Here is a 21,595-nt window from a genome sequence, read left to right on the forward strand (position 1 = left end):
GGTTTCTGGTTAGGGAATGTTTTTATCGTTGCTATGGGAACGACATCTTCGACGCACGTTCTAATGAACTCGCACACCGAATCAGCGTATTCGTCAATATTTCCATCTGACGCAATACGAAACATGTCCCAGTCCACGTGATGGAAGCAGTCTTGGAGTGTGGAGTCAGCTTGGTCTGACCAGCATTGGACAGACCTCAGCGTGGGAGCCTCTTGTTTTAGCTTCTGCCTGTAGGCAGGGATCAGCAAAATGGAGTCGTGGTCAGCTTTTCCGAAAGGGGGGCGGGGCAGGGCCTTATATGCGTCGCGGAAGTTAGAGTAACAATGATCCAAGGTTTTACCACCCCTGGTTGCGCAATCGATATGCTGATAAAATTTAGGGAGTCTTGTTTTCAGATTAGCTTTGTTAAAATCCCCAGCTACAATGAATGCAGCCTCCGGATAAATGGTTTCCAGTTTGCAAAGAGTTAAATAAAGTTAGTTCAGAGCCATCGATGTGTCTGCTTGGGGGGGGATATATACGGCTGTGATTATAATCGAAGATAATTCTCTTGGAAGATAATGCGGTCTACATTTGATTGTGAGGAATTCTAAATCAGGTGAACAGAAGGATTTGAGTTCCTGTATGTTTCCTTCATCACACCATGTCTCGTTAGTCATGAGGCATACGCCCCCGCCACTCTTCTTACCAGAAAGATGTCTATTTCTGTCGGCGCGATGCGTGGAGAAACCCGTTGGCTGCACCGCATCGGATAGCGTCTTCCCAGTAAGCCATGTTTCCGTGAAGCAGAGAACGTTGCAGTCTCTGATGTCCCTCTGGAATGCCACCCTTGCTCGGATTTCGTCAACCTTGTTGTCAAGAGACTGGACATTGGCAAGAAGAATGCTGGGGAGGGGTGCGCGATGTGCCCTTTTTCGGAGTCTGACCAGAACACAGCCTCGTTTCCCTCTTTTTCGGAGTCGTTTCCTTGGGTCGCTGCCTGCGATCCATTCCGTTGTCCTGTTTGTAAGGCAGAACACATGATCCGCGTCACGGAAAACATATTCTTGGTCGTACTGATGGTGAGTTGACGCTGATCTTATATTCAGTAGTTCTTCTCGACTGTATGTAATGAAACCTAAGATGACCTGGGGTACTAATGTAAGAAATAACACGTAAAAAAAAAAAAAAACTGCATAGTTTCGTAGGAACGCGAAGCGAGGCGGCCATCTCAGTCGGCGCCGGAAGTGTTAGTTCATGTGAATTCAGGTCTCAAATGGTTATTTACGACGCAGGGGATTTGAGTGGAGATCGGGGGTGTTTGGCATCCCCCCTTGTTGACTAAAAAACCCACGTTAACAGAACCGCCCAACACCACCACCCCTACACAACTAATACCACCCCCCTTGTTGACTAAAAACCCCTACACAACTAATACCACCCCCTTGTTGACTAAAAACCCCTACACAACTAATACCACCCCCTTGTTGACTAAAAACCCTACACAACTAATACCATCCCCTTGTTGACTAAAAACCCACGTTAACAGAACCACCCAACACCACCATCCCTACACAACTAATACCATCCCCCTTGTTGACTAAAAACCCACGTTAACAGAACCGCCCAACACCACCACAACTAATACCATCCCCCTTGTTGACTAAAAAACCCCTACACAACTAATACCACCCCCTTGTTGACTAAAAAACCCATGTTAACAGAACCGCCCAACACCACCACCCCTACACAACTAATTCCACCCCTTGTTGACTAAAAACCCCTACACAACTAATACCATCCCCTTGTTGACTAAAAACCCACGTTAACAGAACCGTCCAACACCACCATCCCTACACAACTAATACCATCCCCTTGTTGACTAAAAACCCCTACACAACTAATACCACCCCCTTGTTGACTAAAAACCCACGTTAACAGAACCGCCCAACACCACCATCCCTACACAACTAATACCACCCCCCTTGTTGACTAAAAAACCCCTACACAACTAATACCACCCCCCTTGTTGACTAAAAAACCCACGTTAACAGAACCGCCCAACACCACCACCCCTACACAACTAATACCACCCCCCTTGTTGACTAAAAAACCCACGTTAACAGAACCGCCCAACACCACCACCCCTACACAACTAATACCACCCCCCTTGTTGACTAAAAAACCCACGTTAACAGAACCGCCCAACACCACCACCCCTACACAACTAATACCACCCCCTTGTTGACTAAAAAACCGCTACACAACTAATGCCACCCCTCTTGTTGACTAAAAAACCGCTACACAACTAATACCATCCCCCTTGTTGACTAAAAAACCGCTACACAACTAATGCCACCCCTCTTGTTAACTTTTGACAATTCGTCCTCTGCGTGTACCCCATCATTTAGTGTGTGTCTTGGCGTGCTAATCTACATGGAGGCGGCATTTGACAGCAGTTAGCCTTAGATCAGTGGTTCCCAAGCTTTTTTATGGTTCCCGTACCCCTTCAAACATTCAACCTCCAGCTGTACCCCCTCTAGCACCAGGGTTTTTGTCACAACCCAGCTTGTGGAAAGTAACAGAGCTCTTATAGGACCAGGGCACAAATAATAATAATCAATCATTTTGCTCTTTATTTAACCATCTTATATATAAAACCTTATTTGTTCATCGTGAATAACTCACCACAGGTTAATGAGAAGGGTGTGCTTGAAAGGATGCACATAACTGCAATGTTGGGTTGTATTGGAGAGAGTCTGTCTTAAATCATTTTCCACACACAGTCTGTGCCTGTATTTAGTTTTCATGCTAGTGAGGGCCGAGAACCCACTCTCACATAGTGTCTTAACAGCGTGATTTGCCAAGACAGGATACTCTGAGCGCAGTCCAATCCAGAAATCTGGCAGTGGCTTCTGATTGAATTCAATTTTCACAGAACCGCTTGTTGCAATTTCGATGAGGCTCTCTTGTTCAGATATGGGTAAGTGGACTGGAGGCAGGGCATGGAAGCATAACGGATGAGGCTCTCTTGTTCAGATATGGGTAAGTGGACTGGAGGCAGGGCATGGAAGCATAACGGATGAGGCTCTCTTGTTCAGATATGGGTAAATGGACTGGAGGCAGGGCATGGAAGCAGAACGGATGAGGCTCTCTTGTTCAGATATGGGTAAGTGGACTGGAGGCAGGGCATGAAAGCATAACGGATGAGGCTCTCTTGTTCAGATATGGGTAAGTGGACTGGAGGCAGGGCATGGAAGCATAACGGATGAGGCTCTCTTGTTCAGATATGGGTAAGTGGACTGGAGGCAGGGCATGGAAGCAGAACGGATGAGGCTCTCTTGTTCAGATATGGGTAAGTGGACTGGAGGCAGGGCATGGAAGCATAACGGATGAGGCTCTCTTGTTCAGATATGGGTAAGTGGACTGGAGGCAGGGCATGGAAGCATAACGGATGAGGCTCTCTTGTTCAGTTATGGGTAAGTGGACTGGAGGCAGGGCATGGAAGCAGAACGGATGAGGCTCTCTTGTTCAGATATGGGTAAGTGGACTGGAGGCAGGGCATGAAAGCAGAACGGATGAGGCTCTCTTGTTCAGATATGGGTAAGTGGACTGGAGGCAGGGCATGGAAGCAGAACGGATGAGGCTCTCTTGTTCAGATATGGGTAAGTGGACTGGAGGCAGGGCATGGAAGCAGAACGGATGAGGCTCTCTTGTTCAGATATGGGTAAGTGGACTGGAGGCAGGGCATGAAAGCAGAACGGATGAGGCTCTCTTGTTCAGATATGGGTAAGTGGACTGGAGGCAGGGCATGAAAGCAGAACGGATGAGGCTCTCTTGTTCAGATATGGGTAAGTGGACTGGAGGCAGGGCATGAAAGCAGAACGGATGAGGCTCTCTTGTTCAGATATGGGTAAGTGGACTGGAGGCAGGGCATGAAAGCATAACATGCCGCACATGGAATATACAGTGGATGCTCCACTAAAAGTTTTGCGATTATTCTGCGGGACTTAGAGGTCATTTGTGGTTTAGTACGGTACCCTACGTCCCCACTTCATTGTTCCAGACCACCACAAGGAGGAGTTAGAGCACTGATTATGCTTTTGGGTCCTACTGTGTCTCTAACTGACAATGAATGAGTGACATAAACCTAAATAGAAACTGATAATTGTGCACTACTTCAGTATTACTTACTAAAACTGTTGTTACACTAATTTTATTTTGTTAGGATTATTTTTGCTCTTACTGTAGTATTGTAGCCTACTCCCGACAGGTCACATTGTACAGTGCCTGAGTGATGCAGCGGTCTAAGACACTGCATAGCAGTGCAAGCTGTGTTGCTACAGATGCTGGTTCAATACCCGTGCCGGCCTTCACTGAGTGAACCATGAGATGACTAGGTTTTTGGTTTCTCTCTCTAAAAATTTAAATAAATAATTCTAAATAACAAACTGGCTTTATTTACAAATTAGTAACAATGTCTCACCCCATGTTCAAGAATGGCCTTTTTCTCAATCATTTTACGTTATTTGTAAACAAAATCATCTCCAAAATATTGTTATTTTTTTAATAAAAGAGATGTATTATTATTATGAATAATAATTTAGAATGATATAAAAGCCAGTTGGATATTCTCACAGATATATTATTAACCCTGTTATTAGCAGGACAATATATATTGGTCATATTGGTCATGGCTCCCGAGTGGCGCACAATGGGACTTGCAGTTCTCCAGCTGCAGGGGTCACGGGATGGGCCTCAGAGCCGCGCACAGAAGACGGACCTAGCCCGTGGGGGTGTTGGGGGGTGGGCCCTAATAATGCACTAATAATGGAGCCGCCTAGAGAAACGTTCCCGCTGTTCTTAGTGAGTGATATAAATACACTTTCAAAATGCCAATGTTTGTTTATTTAGTTATGGATCCATAACGAATTACTGTGGGAATAAATATCACTGAATTACAGAAATATTGGAGCAAAGTTGTCTAATGAAGGTAAACAAATCGTTGCATACTAAAAATTATCTTTCATACACACACGGTCACGTTGCACAGCGCCATTATGGCTATTAGCAGGTGGCTGGAAAACAGACTTGCCTGGAAGGAGGGTAGGGGGAGAATTCTATCGTCAAATGTATTTCTTAGTTAAATTGGCTGTATCACAACTGGCCGTGATTGGTTGCAATTTCAGTTTAATCCACCAGAAAAGACAAAACAAATAATACAACAACAAGTATTATTGTGATTATGTATCACATCCGACCATGATTGGGAGTCCCATAGGGCTACACACAACTGGCCCAGCCTTTCTCTCCCTCTAAAAACAGAAATAAATGTTTTGGCATTTACAAATATTTATTTGGCCTTTATTCAGATTACAATCGCTCACTTTCGTTTTCTTGAAAACAAAATAACCTCCAAAATATCATTATATATTGTCAAGTTGATGGCACAGTCATATAGCCTCAGCACATACATAAAGCTGAGTGACTCACTTATTCATGGCTTGAGATCAAATTAAATAAGTATCAACATTCTTTCTGATAGTCTTTAATAAAGAAATGTTTTGGTTATCCTGACCTGGACACCATGTACAGTATTATTATAACCCATTATGGGCTATTGGCAGGACAATATACCTTCACTAACAGCTCTCTGTATCTTGATACTTTGTGTATGGGGCCTCCCCAGTGGATGGGGCCTCCCCAGTGGTTCAGCTGTCTAAGTAACCGCGTCGCAATGCAAAATGCGTTGCTACAGATACCCATGCCGGCCGGCACCGGGAGACCCATGAGGCGGCTTTTGGTTTTAATTTAGAATCCTCCAATCCTCTCAATGTAATTATTGGTAGAGAGTCACGTCATATCTTTCTAAATACTGCAGGCCTACCGTAGGCGACATGAGTCTCACTAGTGTTGAGTAGAGATGAAACAGTATGAAAACTTAATATCACAATTATAGTGACCAAAATGATCACGGTTATCAGTACTATCAGTGTTATCAGTACTATCAGTGTTAACAGTTATTGGTTAACACTGATATCGGTACTATCAGTGTTATCAGTGTTAACAGTTATCAGTGTTATCAGTACTATCAGTGTTAACAGGTATCAGTACTATCAGTACTATCAATGGTATCATTGTTATCAGTACTATCAGTGTTAGTGTTAACAGTGTTATCAGTACTATCAGTGTTATCAGTATTATCAGTACTATCAGTGTTATCAGTATTATCATTACTATCAGTGTTATCAGTATTATCAGTACTATCAGTGTTATCAGTATTATCAGTATTATCAGTACTATCAGTATTATCAGTACTATCAGTGTTATCAGTATTATCAGTACTATCAGTGTTATCAGTATTATCAGTATTATCAGTACTATCAGTGTTATCAGTATTATCAGTACAGTGTTATCAGTATTATCAGTGCAGTGTTATCAGTATTATCAGTACTATCAGTGTTATCAGTATTATCAGTATTATCAGTACTATCAGTGTTATCAGTATTATCAGTGTTATCAGTATTATCAGTGCAGTGTTATCAGTATTATCAGTGCAGTGTTATCAGTACTATCAATGGTATCAGTATTATCAGTACTATCAGTATTATCAGTACTATCAGTATTATCAGTACTATAAGTGTTATCAGTATTATCAGTACTATCAGTATTATCAGTACTATAAGTGTTATCAGTACTATCAGTACTATCAGTGTTATCAGTGTTATCACGGTATTGTTCAAACGTACTGGAAATGTTCAAAAAGTATTGAGACTGAAATAGTTTCACCAAGTTTTATAATAATAATAATAATAATAATAATAATAATAATAATAATATATATATATATATTGTATTGAAAACCTGCAAACAAAAATAAAATTAGCAACACTATGCGCTTTTTGTGTGCATAAACATTTAACATAATAACATTAAAGATGGCACCATGTGGCCATGAGAGGTAAACGTTTCCCTAGGTTTTAATGAACACAACCTTAAGTAAGCAAATCAAATAAACAAACAAATAAAATTAGCAGCACTCACGTTGTAGTGAGACACGGCAACCTTTATCAGCCTCAGAAAGCCAGGCCTCTTCTTTATCAGCCTCAGAAAGCCAGGCCTCTCCTTTATCAGCCTCAGAAAGCCAGGCCTCTCCTTTATCAACCTCAGAAAGCCAGACCTCTCCTTTATCAGCCTCAGAAAGCCAGACCTCTCCTTTATCAGCCTCAGAAAGCCAGACCTCTCCTTTATCAGCCTCAGAAAGCCAGACCTCTCCTTTATCAGCCTCAGAAAGCCAGTCCTCTCCTTTATCAGCCTCAGAAAGCCAGGCCTCTCCTTTATCAACCTCAGAAAGCCAGGCCTCTCCTTTATCAGCCTCAGAAAGCCAGGCCTCTCTTTATCAACCTCAGAAAGCCAGGCCTCTCCTTTAACAGCCTCAGAAAGCCAGGCCTCTCCTTTATCAGCCTCAGAAAGCCAGACTTCACCTTTATCAGCCTCAGAAAGCCAGGCCTCTCCTTTATCAGCCTCAGAAAGCCAGTCCTCTTCTTTATCAGCCTCAGAAAGCCAGTCCTCTCCTTTATCAGCCTCAGAAAGCCAGACCTCTCCTTTATCAGCCTCAGAAAGCCAGGCCTCTCCTTTATCAGCCTCAGAAAGCCAGGCCTCTCCTTTATCAGCCTCAGAAAGCCAGACCTCTCTTTTATCAGCATCAGAAAGCCAGACCTCTCCTTTATCAGCCTCAGAAAGCCAGGCCTCTCCTTTATCAGCCTCAGAAAGCCAGGCCTCTCCTTTATCAGCCTCAGAAAGCCAGGCCTCTCCTTTATCAGCCTCAGAAAGCCAGGCCTCTCCTTTATCAGCCTCAGAAAGCCAGGCCTCTCCTTTATCAGCATCAGAAAGCCAGGCCTCTCCTTTATCAGCCTCAGAAAGCCAGGCCTCTCCTTTATCAGCCTCAGAAAGCCAGGCCTCTCCTTTATCAGCCCCAGAAAGCCAGGCCTCTCCTTTATCAGCCTCAGAAAGCCAGGCCTCTCCTTTATCAGCCTCAGAAAGCCAAGCCTCTCCTTTATCAGCCTCAGAAAGCCAGGCCTCTCCTTTATCAGCCTCAGAAAGCCAGGCCTCTCCTTTATCAGCCTCAGAAAGCCAGGCCTCTCCTTTATCAGCCTCAGAAAGCCAGGCCTCTCCTTTATCAGCCTCAGAAAGCCAGGCCTCTCCTTTATCAGCATCAGAAAGCCAGACCTCTCCTTTATCAGCCTCAGAAAGCCAGGCCTCTCCTTTATCAGCCTCAGAAAGCCAGACCTCTCCTTTATCAGCCTCGGAAAGCCAGACCTCACCTTTATCAGCCTCAGAAAGCCAGGCCTCTCCTTTATCAGCCTCAGAAAGCCAGGCCTCTCCTTTATCAGCCTCAGAAAGCCAGGCCTCTTCCTTTATCAGCGTCAGAAAGCCAGGCCTCTCCTTTATCAGCCTCAGAAAGCCAGGCCTCTCCTTTATCAGCCTCAGAAAGCCAGGCCTCTTCTTTATCAGCCTCAGAAAGCCAGGCCTCTCCTTTATCAGCCTCAGAAAGCCAGACCTCTCCTTTATCAGCCTCAGAAAGCCAGACCTCTCCTTTATCAGCCTCAGAAAGCCAGACCTCTCCTTTATCAGCCTCAGAAAGCCAGACCTCTCCTTTATCAGCCTCAGAAAGCCAGACCTCTCCTTTATCAGCCTCAGAAAGCCAGACCTCTCCTTTATCAGCCTCAGAAAGCCAGACCTCTCCTTTATCAGCCTCAGAAAGCCAGACCTCTCCTTTATCAGCCTCAGAAAGCCAGGCCTCTCCTTTATCAGCCTCAGAAAGCCAGGCCTCTCCTTTATCAGCCTCAGAAAGCCAGGCCTCTCAACAATTTGAAATGGCATCATGTCCTTTTTATTTATTTATTTTATGTCCTATTTGTTACTTTTATTTCTCTTTTTATTTTTTAAAATATTTTTTTTACTGCATTGTTGGTTAAGGGCTCGTAAGTAAGCATTTCACTGTACGGTCTACAACTGTTGTATTCGGTGACAAATAAAATGTGATTTGATTTGAACCTATTTCAGTCAAAGTCGAGCACTGATTCCGACTGGACTACAGATCCATATTTAGGGTATTGCGGAGCCATTTTATGCGCTGGGGTAAAAATATAATCCATTAACCCTTACCTGCCACTTGAACGTCCCCGGCAAGTGATCATGCATTTTGCCCGGTGCATTTAAGTGCCCCGTTGCCACGGTAGCTGGTCCCTTCCACATCAACAGGCAGTCCGTGTAGAGGTGGTCTTGATGTTGAGGTTATGATGATTCCTCATGCTGTAGTGGGGTGTGGTCTCTGAGTTGATGAACCCCCACATGAAACCTTTGTCGTTTCCCACCTTTTCTCATCACCTTGACACAAGATCAAAGAATCCAGATGGGGAGGCAGGTAGTCTAGTGGTTAGAGTGGAGGGACAGCAGGTAGTCTAGTGGTTAGAGTGGAGGGACAGCAGGTAGCCTAGTGGTTAGAGTGGAGGGACAGCAGGTAGTCTAGTGGTTAGAGTGGAGGGACAGCAGGTAGTCTAGTGGTTAGAGTGGAGGGACAGCAGGTAGTCTAGTGGTTAGAGTGGAGGGACAGCAGGTAGTCTAGTGGTTAGAGTGGAGGGACAGCAGGTAGGCTAGTGGTTAGAGTGGAGGGACAGCAGGTAGCCTAGTGGTTAGAGTGGAGGGACAGCAGGTAGCCTAGTGGTTAGAGTGGAGGGACAGCAGGTAGCCTAGTGGTTAGAGTGGAGGGACAGCAGGTAGCCTAGTGGTTAGAGTGGAGGGACAGCAGGTAGCCTAGTGGTTAGAGTGGAGGGACAGCAGGTAGTCTAGTGGTTAGAGTGGAGGGACAGCAGGTAGTCTAGTGGTTAGAGTGGAGGGACAGCAGGTAGTCTAGTGGTTAGAGTGGAGGGACAGCAGGTAGTCTAGTGGTTAGAGTGGAGGGACAGCAGGTAGCCTAGTGGTTAGAGTGGAGGGACAGCAGGTAGCCTAGTGGTTAGAGTGGAGGGACGGCAGTTAGCCTAGTGGTTAGAGTGGAGGGACGGCAGGTAGCCTAGTGGTTAGAGTGGAGGGACGGCAGTTAGCCTAGTGGTTAGAGTGGAGGGACAGCAGGTAGTCTAGTGGTTAGAGTGGAGGGACAGCAGGTAGCCTAGTGGTTAGAGTGGAGGGACGGCAGGTAGCCTAGTGGTTAGAGTGGAGGGACGGCAGTTAGCCTAGTGGTTAGAGTGGAGGGACGGCAGTTAGCCTAGTGGTTAGAGTGGAGGGACGGCAGTTAGCCTAGTGGTTAGAGTGGAGGGACGGCAGTTAGCCTAGTGGTTAGAGTGGAGGGACGGCAGTTAGCCTAGTGGTTAGAGTGGAGGGACGGCAGTTAGCCTAGTGGTTAGAGTGGAGGGACGGCAGTTAGCCTAGTGGTTAGAGTGGAGGGACGGCAGTTAGCCTAGTGGTTAGAGTGGAGGGGTGGCAGGTAGTCTAGTGGTTAGAGTGGAGGGACAGCAGGTAGCCTAGTGGTTAGAGTGGAGGGACAGCAGGTAGCCTAGTGGTTAGAGTGGAGGGACGGCAGTTAGCCTAGTGGTTAGAGTGGAGGGACGGCAGGTAGCCTAGTGGTTAGAGTGGAGGGACGGCAGTTAGCCTAGTGGTTAGAGTGGAGGGACAGCAGGTAGTCTAGTGGTTAGAGTGGAGGGACAGCAGGTAGCCTAGTGGTTAGAGTGGAGGGACAGCAGGTAGTCTAGTGGTTAGAGTGGAGGGACAACAGGTAGTCTAGTGGTTAGAGTGGAGGGACAGCAGGTAGTCTAGTGGTTAGAGTGGAGGGACAGCAGGTAGTCTAGTGGTTAGAGTGGAGGGACAGCAGGTAGTCTAGTGGTTAGAGTGGAGGGACAGCAGGTAGCCTAGTGGTTAGAGTGGAGGGACAGCAGGTAGCCTAGTGGTTAGAGTGGAGGGACAGCAGGTAGCCTAGTGGTTAGAGTGGAGGGACAGCAGGTAGTCTAGTGGTTAGAGTGGAGGGACAGCAGGTAGTCTAGTGGTTAGAGTGGAGGGACAGCAGGTAGTCTAGTGGTTAGAGTGGAGGGACAGCAGGTAGTCTAGTGGTTAGAGTGGAGGGACAGCAGGTAGTCTAGTGGTTAGAGTGGAGGGACAGCAGGTAGCCTAGTGGTTAGAGTGGAGGGACGGCAGGTAGCCTAGTGGTTAGAGTGGAGGGACGGCAGTTAGCCTAGTGGTTAGAGTGGAGGGACGGCAGTTAGCCTAGTGGTTAGAGTGGAGGGACGGCAGGTAGCCTAGTGGTTAGAGTGGAGGGACGGCAGGTAGCCTAGTGGTTAGAGTGGGGGGACGGCAGTTAGCCTAGTGGTTAGAGTGGAGGGACGGCAGGTAGCCTAGTGGTTAGAGTGGAGGGACGGCAGGTAGCTGAGTGGTTAGAGTGGAGGGGCGGCAGGTGGCCTAGTGGTTAGAGTGGAGGGACGGCAGGTAGCCTAGTGGTTAGAGTGGAGGGGAGGTGGGTAGCCTAGTGGTTTGAGTAGAGGGGCGGCAGGTAGCCTAGTGGTTAGAGTGGAGGTGAGGTAGGTAGCCTAGTGGTTAGAGCGTTGGGCCAGTAACCGAAAGGTTGCGTGATTAAATCATTGAGCTGACAAGGTAAAAACCTGTCGTTCTGCCCCTGAACAAGGCAGTTAACCCACTGTTCCCCTGTAGACCAGAGGTGGGCAACTCCAGTCCGCCAGGGCCTGATTGGTGTCACACCTTTTCTCCTTCCCTAGAAAACACAGCTGATTAAACTGATTACATTCTAAACTGAAGATCATGATTAGGTGATTATTGAAGCCAGGTGTGTTAGTTGGGGCTGTGACGCCAATCAGGCCCCCAAGAACTGGAATTGCCCACCTCTGATATAGATGGATTTAAAAAAAATGTTTTAAATGTAGTGACGGCTGTTTTACAAAGGGTCTCTTAAAGACATTATGAGATGGAACTTCCTTCCCTTATTGCATGGAACTTCCTTCCATCTCATATTGCTCAAATAAACAGCAAACCTGGTTTTTAAAAAAAATAGATAAAGCAACACCTCGAGGCACAACGCCTCTCCCCTATTTGACCTAGATAGTTTGTGTGTATGTATTGATATGTAGGCTACGTCTGCCTTTTTAAAACAGTTATGTAGTTCTGTCCTTGAGCCGTTTTTGTCTATGGATGTTCTGTATCATGTCGTTCTGTATTATGTTTCATGTTGAACCCCAGGAAGAGTAGCTGCTGCTTTTGCAACAGCTAATGGGGATCCTAATAAAATACCAACAAATCTCGATGTCTAGTAATGCTTTTCACACAGGTTTGGCTTTTGATGTGTCTGCCAAATCATATCTGGGTATGGCTTTACCGACTACATGTGTAAGTGGTTTAAGTGGATGAAACGCTGAAGGCTGTGTTGGCGTGCTCTGTGCATGGTCTTAATTGACACAGTGAGACTGAAATAAATCGAAACAGAAGCGGTGGCAGTGTAGCAGATGAAAATATCTGAAGAACTTGGCCAACGTTCGATGGGCATGAGAGACTGCTGGTGATGACTGCCAATGAGAAAGGCTCTCAAGCGCACCAAAGGCAATTTGCCACAAGCACCCTGACAGTGAATTGGTTCTCATTTAAGGTTATGCTCAGTGTTTGAATTATTTCTTTTATAAGAGTCATCGGGCTCCAGAGTGGTGCAGCGGTCTAAGGCACTGCATCTCAGTGGTAGAGACGTCACTACAGACACTCTGGTTCGATTACAGGCTGTATCACAGCGGTCTAAGGCACTGCATCTCAGTGGTAGAGGCGTCACTACAGACACTCTGGTTCGATTACAGGCTGTATCACAGCGGTCTAAGGCACTGCATCTCAGTGGTAGAGGCGTCACTACAGACACTCTGGTTCGATTACAGGCTGTATCACAGCGGTCTAAGGCACTGCATCTCAGTGGTAGAGACGTCACTACAGACACTCTGGTTCGATTACAGGCTGTATCACAGCGGTCTAAGGCACTGCATCTCAGTGGTAGAGACGTCACTACAGACCCTCTGGTTCGATTACAGGCTGTATCACAGGGGTCTAAGGCACTGCATCTCAGTGGTAGAGACGTCACTACAGACACTCTGGTTCGATTACAGGCTGTATCACAGCGGTCTAAGGCACTGCATCTCAGTGGTAGAGACGTCACTACAGACACTCTGGTTCGATTACAGGCTGTATCACAGCGGTCTAAGGCACTGCATCTCAGTGGTAGAGGCGTCACTACAGACACTCTGGTTCGATTACAGGCTGTATCACAGCGGTCTAAGGCACTGCATCTCAGTGGTAGAGACGTCACTACAGACACTCTGGTTCGATTACAGGCTGTATCACAGCGGTCTAAGGCACTGCATCTCAGTGGTAGAGGCGTCACTACAGACACTCTGGTTCGATTACAGGCTGTATCACAGCGGTCTAAGGCACTGCATCTCAGTGGTAGAGGCGTCACTACAGACACTCTGGTTCGATTACAGGCTGTATCACAGCGGTCTAAGGCACTGCATCTCAGTGGTAGAGGCGTCACTACAGACACTTTGGTTCGATTACAGGCTGTATCAAAACCGGACGTGATTGGGAGTCCCATAGGGCGGCGCACAATTGTCCCAGATTTGGCTGGTGTAGGCTGTCATTGATTTGTCTAGTTAAATAAATATTAAATAAATACTATTTTGCGCAATGACTCTGTGTGATCAAAGCTTTGCGCCTCGATCAGACCTACAGTGGTACGCAGCGTCATCTGGATGTGTGCAACAGAAGTTAAGTTAAATATTCACCTTCTGCTACCATTTCTGTCAAGCAGTCTACACATACGTTCGATACATCCATCCTATGCACCACAGAACGCACTGCAACCGCCTCTGCAACGCAATGCTGCAAGAAAAACTCAGCGTTACATTAGAAATGAATGTAGTTCCGGGGTAGGCAAACATTGTAAATAAGAATTTGTTCCTAACTGACTTAGTTAAATAATATATATATATATATACATTTTTAAAGATTGTCGAAAGGAAAAGGTGCAACACAATGCTTTGTTTTTTATAATATATATATGTATTACTTTTTTTTCTCCCCAATTTTGTGGTATCCAATTGGTAGTTACAGTGTCCCATCGCTGCAACTCCCATACTGACTTGGGAAAGGTGGAGGTCTAGAACCGTGCGTCCTCTGAAACACAACCCAACCAAGCCGCACTGCTTCTTGACAAAAGAAGCACTAATGTGTCGGAGGAAACATTGTCCACCTGGTGACCGTATCAATGTGCATGCGCCCAGCCCACCACAGGAGTCCCTAGAGCACAATGGGAAAAGGACATCCCAGCCGGCCAACCCTTCCCTCTTACGACACTGGGCCAATTGTGCGCCGCCCCATGGGTCTCCCGGTCGCGGACGGCTGCGACAGAGCCTGGACTCAAACCAGGATCTTTAGTGGCACAGCTAGCCTTAGACCACTGTGTCACTCGGGAGGCCATAAAATGCATTGTTTTATTGATGCAAGGTTTAAAGAGTAACGTTTCGGTCTTCAATGGCTGAAATGATGAATTTTACTGTTAGATGAAGGGCATTAAAAGCCGAAACAGTTTAATCTTTTAACCTGGCTTCAGTAAAACTAAGAATGTTTTAAGGTGAGCGAGTTTTGCTCCTTTTCATTGACAGTCGTCATTGCTCCTTTTCATCCAGGGTGTCAATCATTTCAGACCCCAACTCTATATCTGTATATCAATATGTCGTCACTGTCAGATGAAAACCTCCCATTTCCAAAACAGAAACTTTTCAGGAAAATGGAGAAAAAAAACTGCCATTTTTTTCCCCTCATTAATGAACATAAAATGATGAAACTTAAGACTCTATTTTGAATAGTTATTGAATTCCTTCATGACAACTACATAGGACAATGGAATATGTTCTGCGGGAAATGTAGGAATCTGAATGGCAAGAAAACTGATTCTGAACGAGGCTACTTGATATTTTATGGATAACGGATATACGGAGTCAGTCATTTGCTTCTAAATCTGCAATATATAATTTCCCCAGATACAGTAGCACTCCGATTGCTTTCTTGTTTAAATAAAAAAAATGTTTTACTCGCTCCAATATTTCTACCTGATGAAATTTAGGGCCACATTCACAAACATGCAATGTTGAATGTCAACAGCCATTACGCTAAGGGCACAGTGAATCATAGCGTCAGACAGTACAGTTCAATGTATTGGACTGGTAAGGTCATTTTAACAACTGGGTCAGTTGATAAGGGAGTGAGTGGGCTGACCTCTCAGTGATCCTACCACCTAATTGTTTACAATAGCCACTTTAAAGTAACTGTCCATGTTTCCACATTTCTATTAAATATGACCTACAATATCAGTTAAATGGCCCCTAGCAGAGCCACTGTCCGTTGTGTTTCCAGGTCACTCACCTTGACACTAGCCTTGGAGCACCAGACAGACCAACATATTATATGGACTTTTTGTCAACTTTATCACTATGACGCAAATTCTCCCTGTCACTAAGAAAAATCCATAATGGTGTCAGATATTGACTTTGTCCTGTCACAAAGATGTACCGCCCTTTCCTGATTTATTATTGAGCTCTTTCCAAGCCCCCAGCTGAAGTCCTGTAGTTCAAAGATTACAGACTGTACAGGCCAAGACCTTCAGGCACAGTGTGTGACGGTACAATATTGATTGCTGTGGATTGATTAACCGTCACACCCTTCAACCTACTTTGTTCATGATTAACCCTATTGTTTTCTAATGGTTCTTCTTCACTCAAGTTTCTACAGAGACCCAGCATGTCGTGTAAACAGCAGGGCTTCCAAAGGTATTACAGAATGAGGCAGATCTCGTTCAGAGAGGCTGTGAAAGTAAAGGTTGGAACAGAATAAATGGAACGGTATCAGACACTTCAAACCATTCCATTCACTCCATTCCATTCCAGCCTTTACTATGAGCCGTTCTCCCCTCAGCAGCCTCCATGTGCTCTGGTGTTCACTCTACACTCAAGCAGTACGATAGCTGTGCGACGTAAAATTCCTAGAAGAGTAGCCTCTTGCCTTTTATACGCTCTTGGTTTGTGTCAGAAGTCATCCCACCACTGCTGATAACTTCACCACTTAAAGGGATACTACTGTCTGATTACTTAACTTAATGGTCTTCTTTCCCTCCATCCCTCCCTCCCTCCCTCTCCATGGTCAGGTGCGTTGGTGGTGCCCAGTGAAAAAGGGACAGAAGAGGAGTTTATGAAAGAAGAGAGAGACTGACTGATTGACACCACTGAGGATGAAGAAGAGCAGAAGTGTGTTAACGGTGTCACCCGGCGGTGTGAGTACATTAGCTACTTACACCTTGTTTTGACAGTATTGTTCCATTCAGGTTGTGAAGCAGTCTGCTTTAAGTAGTCATCAGTTGCAAGGCAACAATGTAGCAATGTATCCATTCATTACTGTTGATAATAATATACCCCACTGAGTGAAATGGCATTAGATTCCCTCTCAAATGGCTACAAAACCCAGTGTGGAAGTGTTAGCTAGCTAGTAAGTTCTTCCATACAGCCTTATCGGTAGCCTTACACTTTGCATGAAGAGTGCCTACAGTGCATTTGGAAAGTATTCAGACCCCTTGACTTTTTCCACATTTTGTTACTTTACAGCCTTATTCTAAAATGTATTAGATCGTTTTTTTTCTTCATCAGTCTACACACGATACACCATAATGACATCACAATACACCATAATGACATCACAATACACCATAATGACAAAGCAAAAACACGTTATTAGTAATTTTAGCAAATGTAAAATAAACTTAAATATTACATTTACATAAGTAGTCAGACTCTTTACTTAGCACTTTGTTGAAGCACCTTTGGCAGCGATTACATCCTCTAGTCTTCATGGGCATGACGCAATCTTTTCACACCTGTATTTTTGGTGAGTTTCTCCCATTTTTCTCTGCAGATCCTCTCAAGCTCTTTCAGGTTGAATGGGAGCGTCGCTGCACAGCTATTTTCTGGTCTCTCCAGAGATGTTTGATCGGGTTCAAGTCCAGGCTCTGGCTGGGCCACTCAAGGACATTGAGATTTGTCCAGAAGCCACTCCTGTGTTGTCTTGGCTGTGTGCTTAGGGTCGTTGTCCTGTTGGAAGGTGAACCTTCACCCCAGTCTGAGGTCCTGAGCGCTCTGGAGCAGGTTTTCATCAAGGATTTCTCTGTTACTCGATTCCTGACTAGTCTCCTAGTCCCTGCCTCTGAAAAGAATCCCCAGCTGCCATCACCATGCTTCACCGTAGGGAAGTTTCCTCAAAAAGTGACGCTTGGCATTCAGGCCAAAGACTTCAATCTTGGTTTCATCAGACCAGAGAATCTTGTTTCTCATGGTCTGTGAGTCTTTAGGTGTCTTTTGGCAAACTCCAAGCGGGCAGTCATGTGACTGTTACTGAGGAGTTGTTTCCGTCTAGCTACTCTACCATAAAGGCCTGATTGGTGGAGTGTTTGAGAGATGGTTATCCTTTTGGAAGGTTCTCCCATCTCCACAGAGTAACTCTGGAGCTCTGTCAGAGTGACCATCCAGTTATTGGTCACCTCCCTGACCAATACCCTTTTCCCCAGATAGCTCAGTTTGGCTGGGCAGCCAGCTCTCGGCTTCCATTTACAAATGATGGAGGCCACTGTGTGCTTGTGGACCTTCAATGCTGCAGACATTTTTTGGTACCCTTCCCCAGATCTGTGTCTCGACACAATCCTGTCTCAGAGCTCTACTGACAATACCTTTGACCTCATGGCTTGGTTTCTGTTCTGAAATGCACTGTCAACTGTGGGACCATATATAGACAGGTGTGGGCCTTTCCAAATCATGTCCAAGTAATTGAATGTACCACAGGTGGACTCCAATCAAATTGTAGAAACACCTCAAGAATGATCAATGGAAACAGGATGCACCTGAGCTCAATTTCGAGTCTCATACGAAAGGGTCTGAATACTTATGTAAATACGCTTTCTTATTTGTAATACATTTGCAAAAACATTCTAAAAACCTGTTTTTGCTTTGTCATTATGGGGTATTGTGATGTCATTATGGGGTATTGTGATGTCATTATGGGTTACTGTGTGTAAATTGATGAGGAAAAAAATGATTTAATACATTTTAGAATATGGCTGTAACGTAACAATGTAAAAAAAAAGTCAAGGGGTCTGAATACTTTCCGAATGCACTGTAAATAAGGACTTCGTAACAAATTCATAAGCTGTAAATAAGGACTTCGTAACAAATTCATAAGCTGTAAATAAGGACTTCGTAACAAATTCATAAGCTGTAAATAAGGACTTCGTAACAAATTCATAAGCTGTAAATAAGGATTTCGTAACAAATTCAGAAGCTGTAAATAAGGACTTCGTAACAAATTCATAAGCTGTAAATCAGGACTTCGTAACAAATTCATAAGCTGTAAATAAGGACTTCGTAACAAATTCATAAGCTGTACATAAGGACTTCGTAACAAATTCATAAGCTGTACATAAGGACTTCGTATCAAATTCATAAGCTGTACATAAGGACTTCGTAACAAATTCATAAGCTGTACATAAGGACTTCGTAACAAATTCATAAGCTGTACATAAGGACTTCGTAACAAATTCATAAGCTGTACATAAGGACTTCGTAACAAATTCATAAGCTGTAAATAAGGACTTCGTAACAAATTCATAAGCTGTAAATAAGGACTTCGTAACAAATTCATAAGCTGTAAATAAGGACTTCGTAACAAATTCATAAGCTGTAAATAAGGACTTTGTAACAAATTCATAAGCTGTAAATAAGGACTTCGTAACAAATTCATAAGCTGTAAATAAGGACTTCGTAACAAATTCATAAGCTGTAAATAAGGACTTCGTAACAAATTCATAAGCTGTAAATAAGGACTTCATAACAAATTCATAAGCTGTACATAAGGACTTCGTAACAAATTCATAAGCTGTACATAAGGACTTCGTATCAAATTCATAAGCTGTACATAAGGACTTCGTAACAAATTCATAAGCTGTACAAAAGGACTTCGTAACAAATTCATAAGCTGTACATAAGCATTTCATGATTACTTAAGTACACTATGTAGGTAAATAAGTATTTCATATCACATTCATAAGGAATACACTGAACAAAAATATAAACGCAACATGTAAAGTGTTGGTCCCATGTTTCATGAGCTGAAATAAAAGATCCCAGAAATGTTCCAGATGCACAAAAATCTTATTTCTCTGTAATTATGTGCACACATTTGTTTACGTCCCTGTTAGTTGAACATTTCTCCTTTGCTAAGATTATCCATCCACCTGACAGGTGTGGCATATCAGTGAGCTGATAAAACAGTGCTGATTAAACAGTGTGATCTTTACACCTTTTTTCTGGGGGCCACTCTAAAATGTGCAGTTTTGGTATGGACAGGGATTAGCTACAGACACAATTGCATTTTATCGATGGCAATTTGAATGCACACCCAAGGTACCGTCTATTGGTACCGTCTATTGTGACATTATCCTGAGGTCGATATTCGTGCCAGTCATCCACCGCCATCACCTCATGTTTCAGCATGATAATACCCGGCCCCATGACGCAAGGATCTGTACACAATTCCTGGAAGCTGAAAATGTCCCAGTTCTTCCATGTCACCCATTGAGCATGTTTGGGATGCTCTGGACAACATTCCACATGCCACAGTGGCCTGATCAACTCTATGCAAATGAGATGTGGCGAGCTGCATGACGCAAATGTTGATTATACCATTTGATCTATGTGTAACAGTATAACTTTAGACCGTCCCCTCGCCCATACCCGGGCGCGAACCAGGGACCCTCTGCACAGTCAACAACAGTCACCCACGAAGCATCGTTACCCATCGCTCCACACGGCCCTTGAAGAGCAAGGGGAACTACTACTTCAAGGTCTCAGAGCAAGTGACGTCACCGATGGAAACGCTATTTAGCGCACACCACCGCTAACTAAGCTAGCCGTTTCACATCCGTTACATATGCGCCTACCTTTTTAAGGTATCTGTTACAAACAAATGCATATCTGAATTCCCAGTCATGTGACATCCATAGATTAGGACCTAATTTAATTTTACCTATATTTAACTAGGCAAGTCAGTTAAGAACAAATTCTTATTTTCAATGACGACAGATTTGTACCTTGTCAGCTCGGGGATTGGAACCTGCAACCTTTCGGTTACTAGTCCAACGCTCTAACCACTAGGCTTCCCTGCTGCCCCTAATTTATTTCAATTGACTGATTTCCTGATATGAACTGTAACTCGGTAAAATCATTGAAATTGTTCCGTGTTGCGTTTACATTTTGGTTCAGTAAGTAGTTCTGTATTAACGTGTTACTCAGCTACTTCATCCTTCCTCTCTAACAGAAATAAAGGAAGGTGCTGTCTGGGAGGGAGGGAGGTGCTGAGTCATGAGCAGATGACCGTCCAGAAACAGATGGGTGTCCGACAGGGCAGACTGCAGAGAGGGAGGGGGGAGGTAGAGGGAGGGGAGGGGTGGGTGGGGGAGAGAGAAGGGGGAGAGGGAGGGGGGGTGGGAGAGAGCAAAGGGGAGAGAGAGAAGGGCCCATCTGTTTGTCCTCACTCGTCAGAGGGATGAAAGCTCAGTGTATCAGATGGGCAGGCCAGCTCATTGAGTGTGACAGTGTCCAGAAAGACCACTTTGAATCAGGCAACTCCCAGGTACACCCAAGGTACCGTCAGCCACCGTCCCTTATAGATCTGTACCTCCTACCATTTTCTATGTCCTTGGGTGATTGTTTGGCACCTTGGAAGTTGATTGTCTTTGCACTTCAACAAAACAAAAGTTGGCATAAGCCGCAGAAATCATTTTTCTGCTTTTGTGAATTCACATCTATCAGATTTGCATGTCTGTATATTGCACACAGCCTTATCTCCACCCGGCACAGCCAGAAGTGGACTGACCACCCCTCAGAGCCTGGTTCTTCCCTAGGTTTCATCCTAGGTTTCCGGCCTTTCTGGAGTTTTTCCTAGCTATCGTGCTTCTACATCTGCATTGCAGTTTGGCGTTTTTGGTTTCTGTGTAACACTTTGTGACGCTGATGTATAAGGGGCTTTAAGACTAACATATAACACTTTGATTTGATTCGTAGGATTGAAATGATAACCTGATTTATCTGTTCTCCTTGACACAGCAGCACACCGTTGTGACACACTTCTCAATAATTGATGCCAAACAGCCTTCCGGGTTACTATTCGAGTCAGTAATTCAGCTGTTACAGCAGGGATTGTTCCAACACATCATGTTCCTGAGGACTGGTTAAGTGATTATGTCACTGTTTTGTTTCCCAAACCTCCTCGAAGATTTAGGAGCTAAGACATTGGGCTGAATGTAGTCAAACACACATTGCTGTATCCACATTTCTTATAAACTCACTATATATATATATACACACACAGTATATATGTCTTGCCTATATATATATATACAGTACCAGTCAAAAGTTTGTTTTTTCTTTATTTTTTTAAAACAATTTTCTATATTGTATTAATAGCAGTGAAGACATCAAAACTATGA

At 44.5% G+C, this 21,595-nt stretch overlaps 1 protein-coding gene across 1 annotated transcript in view; it reads left to right on the forward strand.

The window, feature by feature from the left end:
* LOC118395172 (cAMP-specific 3',5'-cyclic phosphodiesterase 4B-like) overlaps positions 1-21,595 on the forward strand; it is a 145,579-nt gene that overhangs the window by 15,858 nt on the left and 108,126 nt on the right. The window contains exon 2 of the mRNA XM_052463398.1: positions 16,214-16,339. Within this exon, the coding sequence (XP_052319358.1) occupies positions 16,298-16,339 (42 nt within the window). The 5' untranslated portion in view covers positions 16,214-16,297. The remainder of the gene's footprint in view (positions 1-16,213; positions 16,340-21,595) is intronic.

This window comes from Oncorhynchus keta, chromosome 15 (assembly GCF_023373465.1).
Source record: "Oncorhynchus keta strain PuntledgeMale-10-30-2019 chromosome 15, Oket_V2, whole genome shotgun sequence".
In the NCBI taxonomy this organism is placed as follows: domain Eukaryota; kingdom Metazoa; phylum Chordata; class Actinopteri; order Salmoniformes; family Salmonidae; genus Oncorhynchus; species Oncorhynchus keta.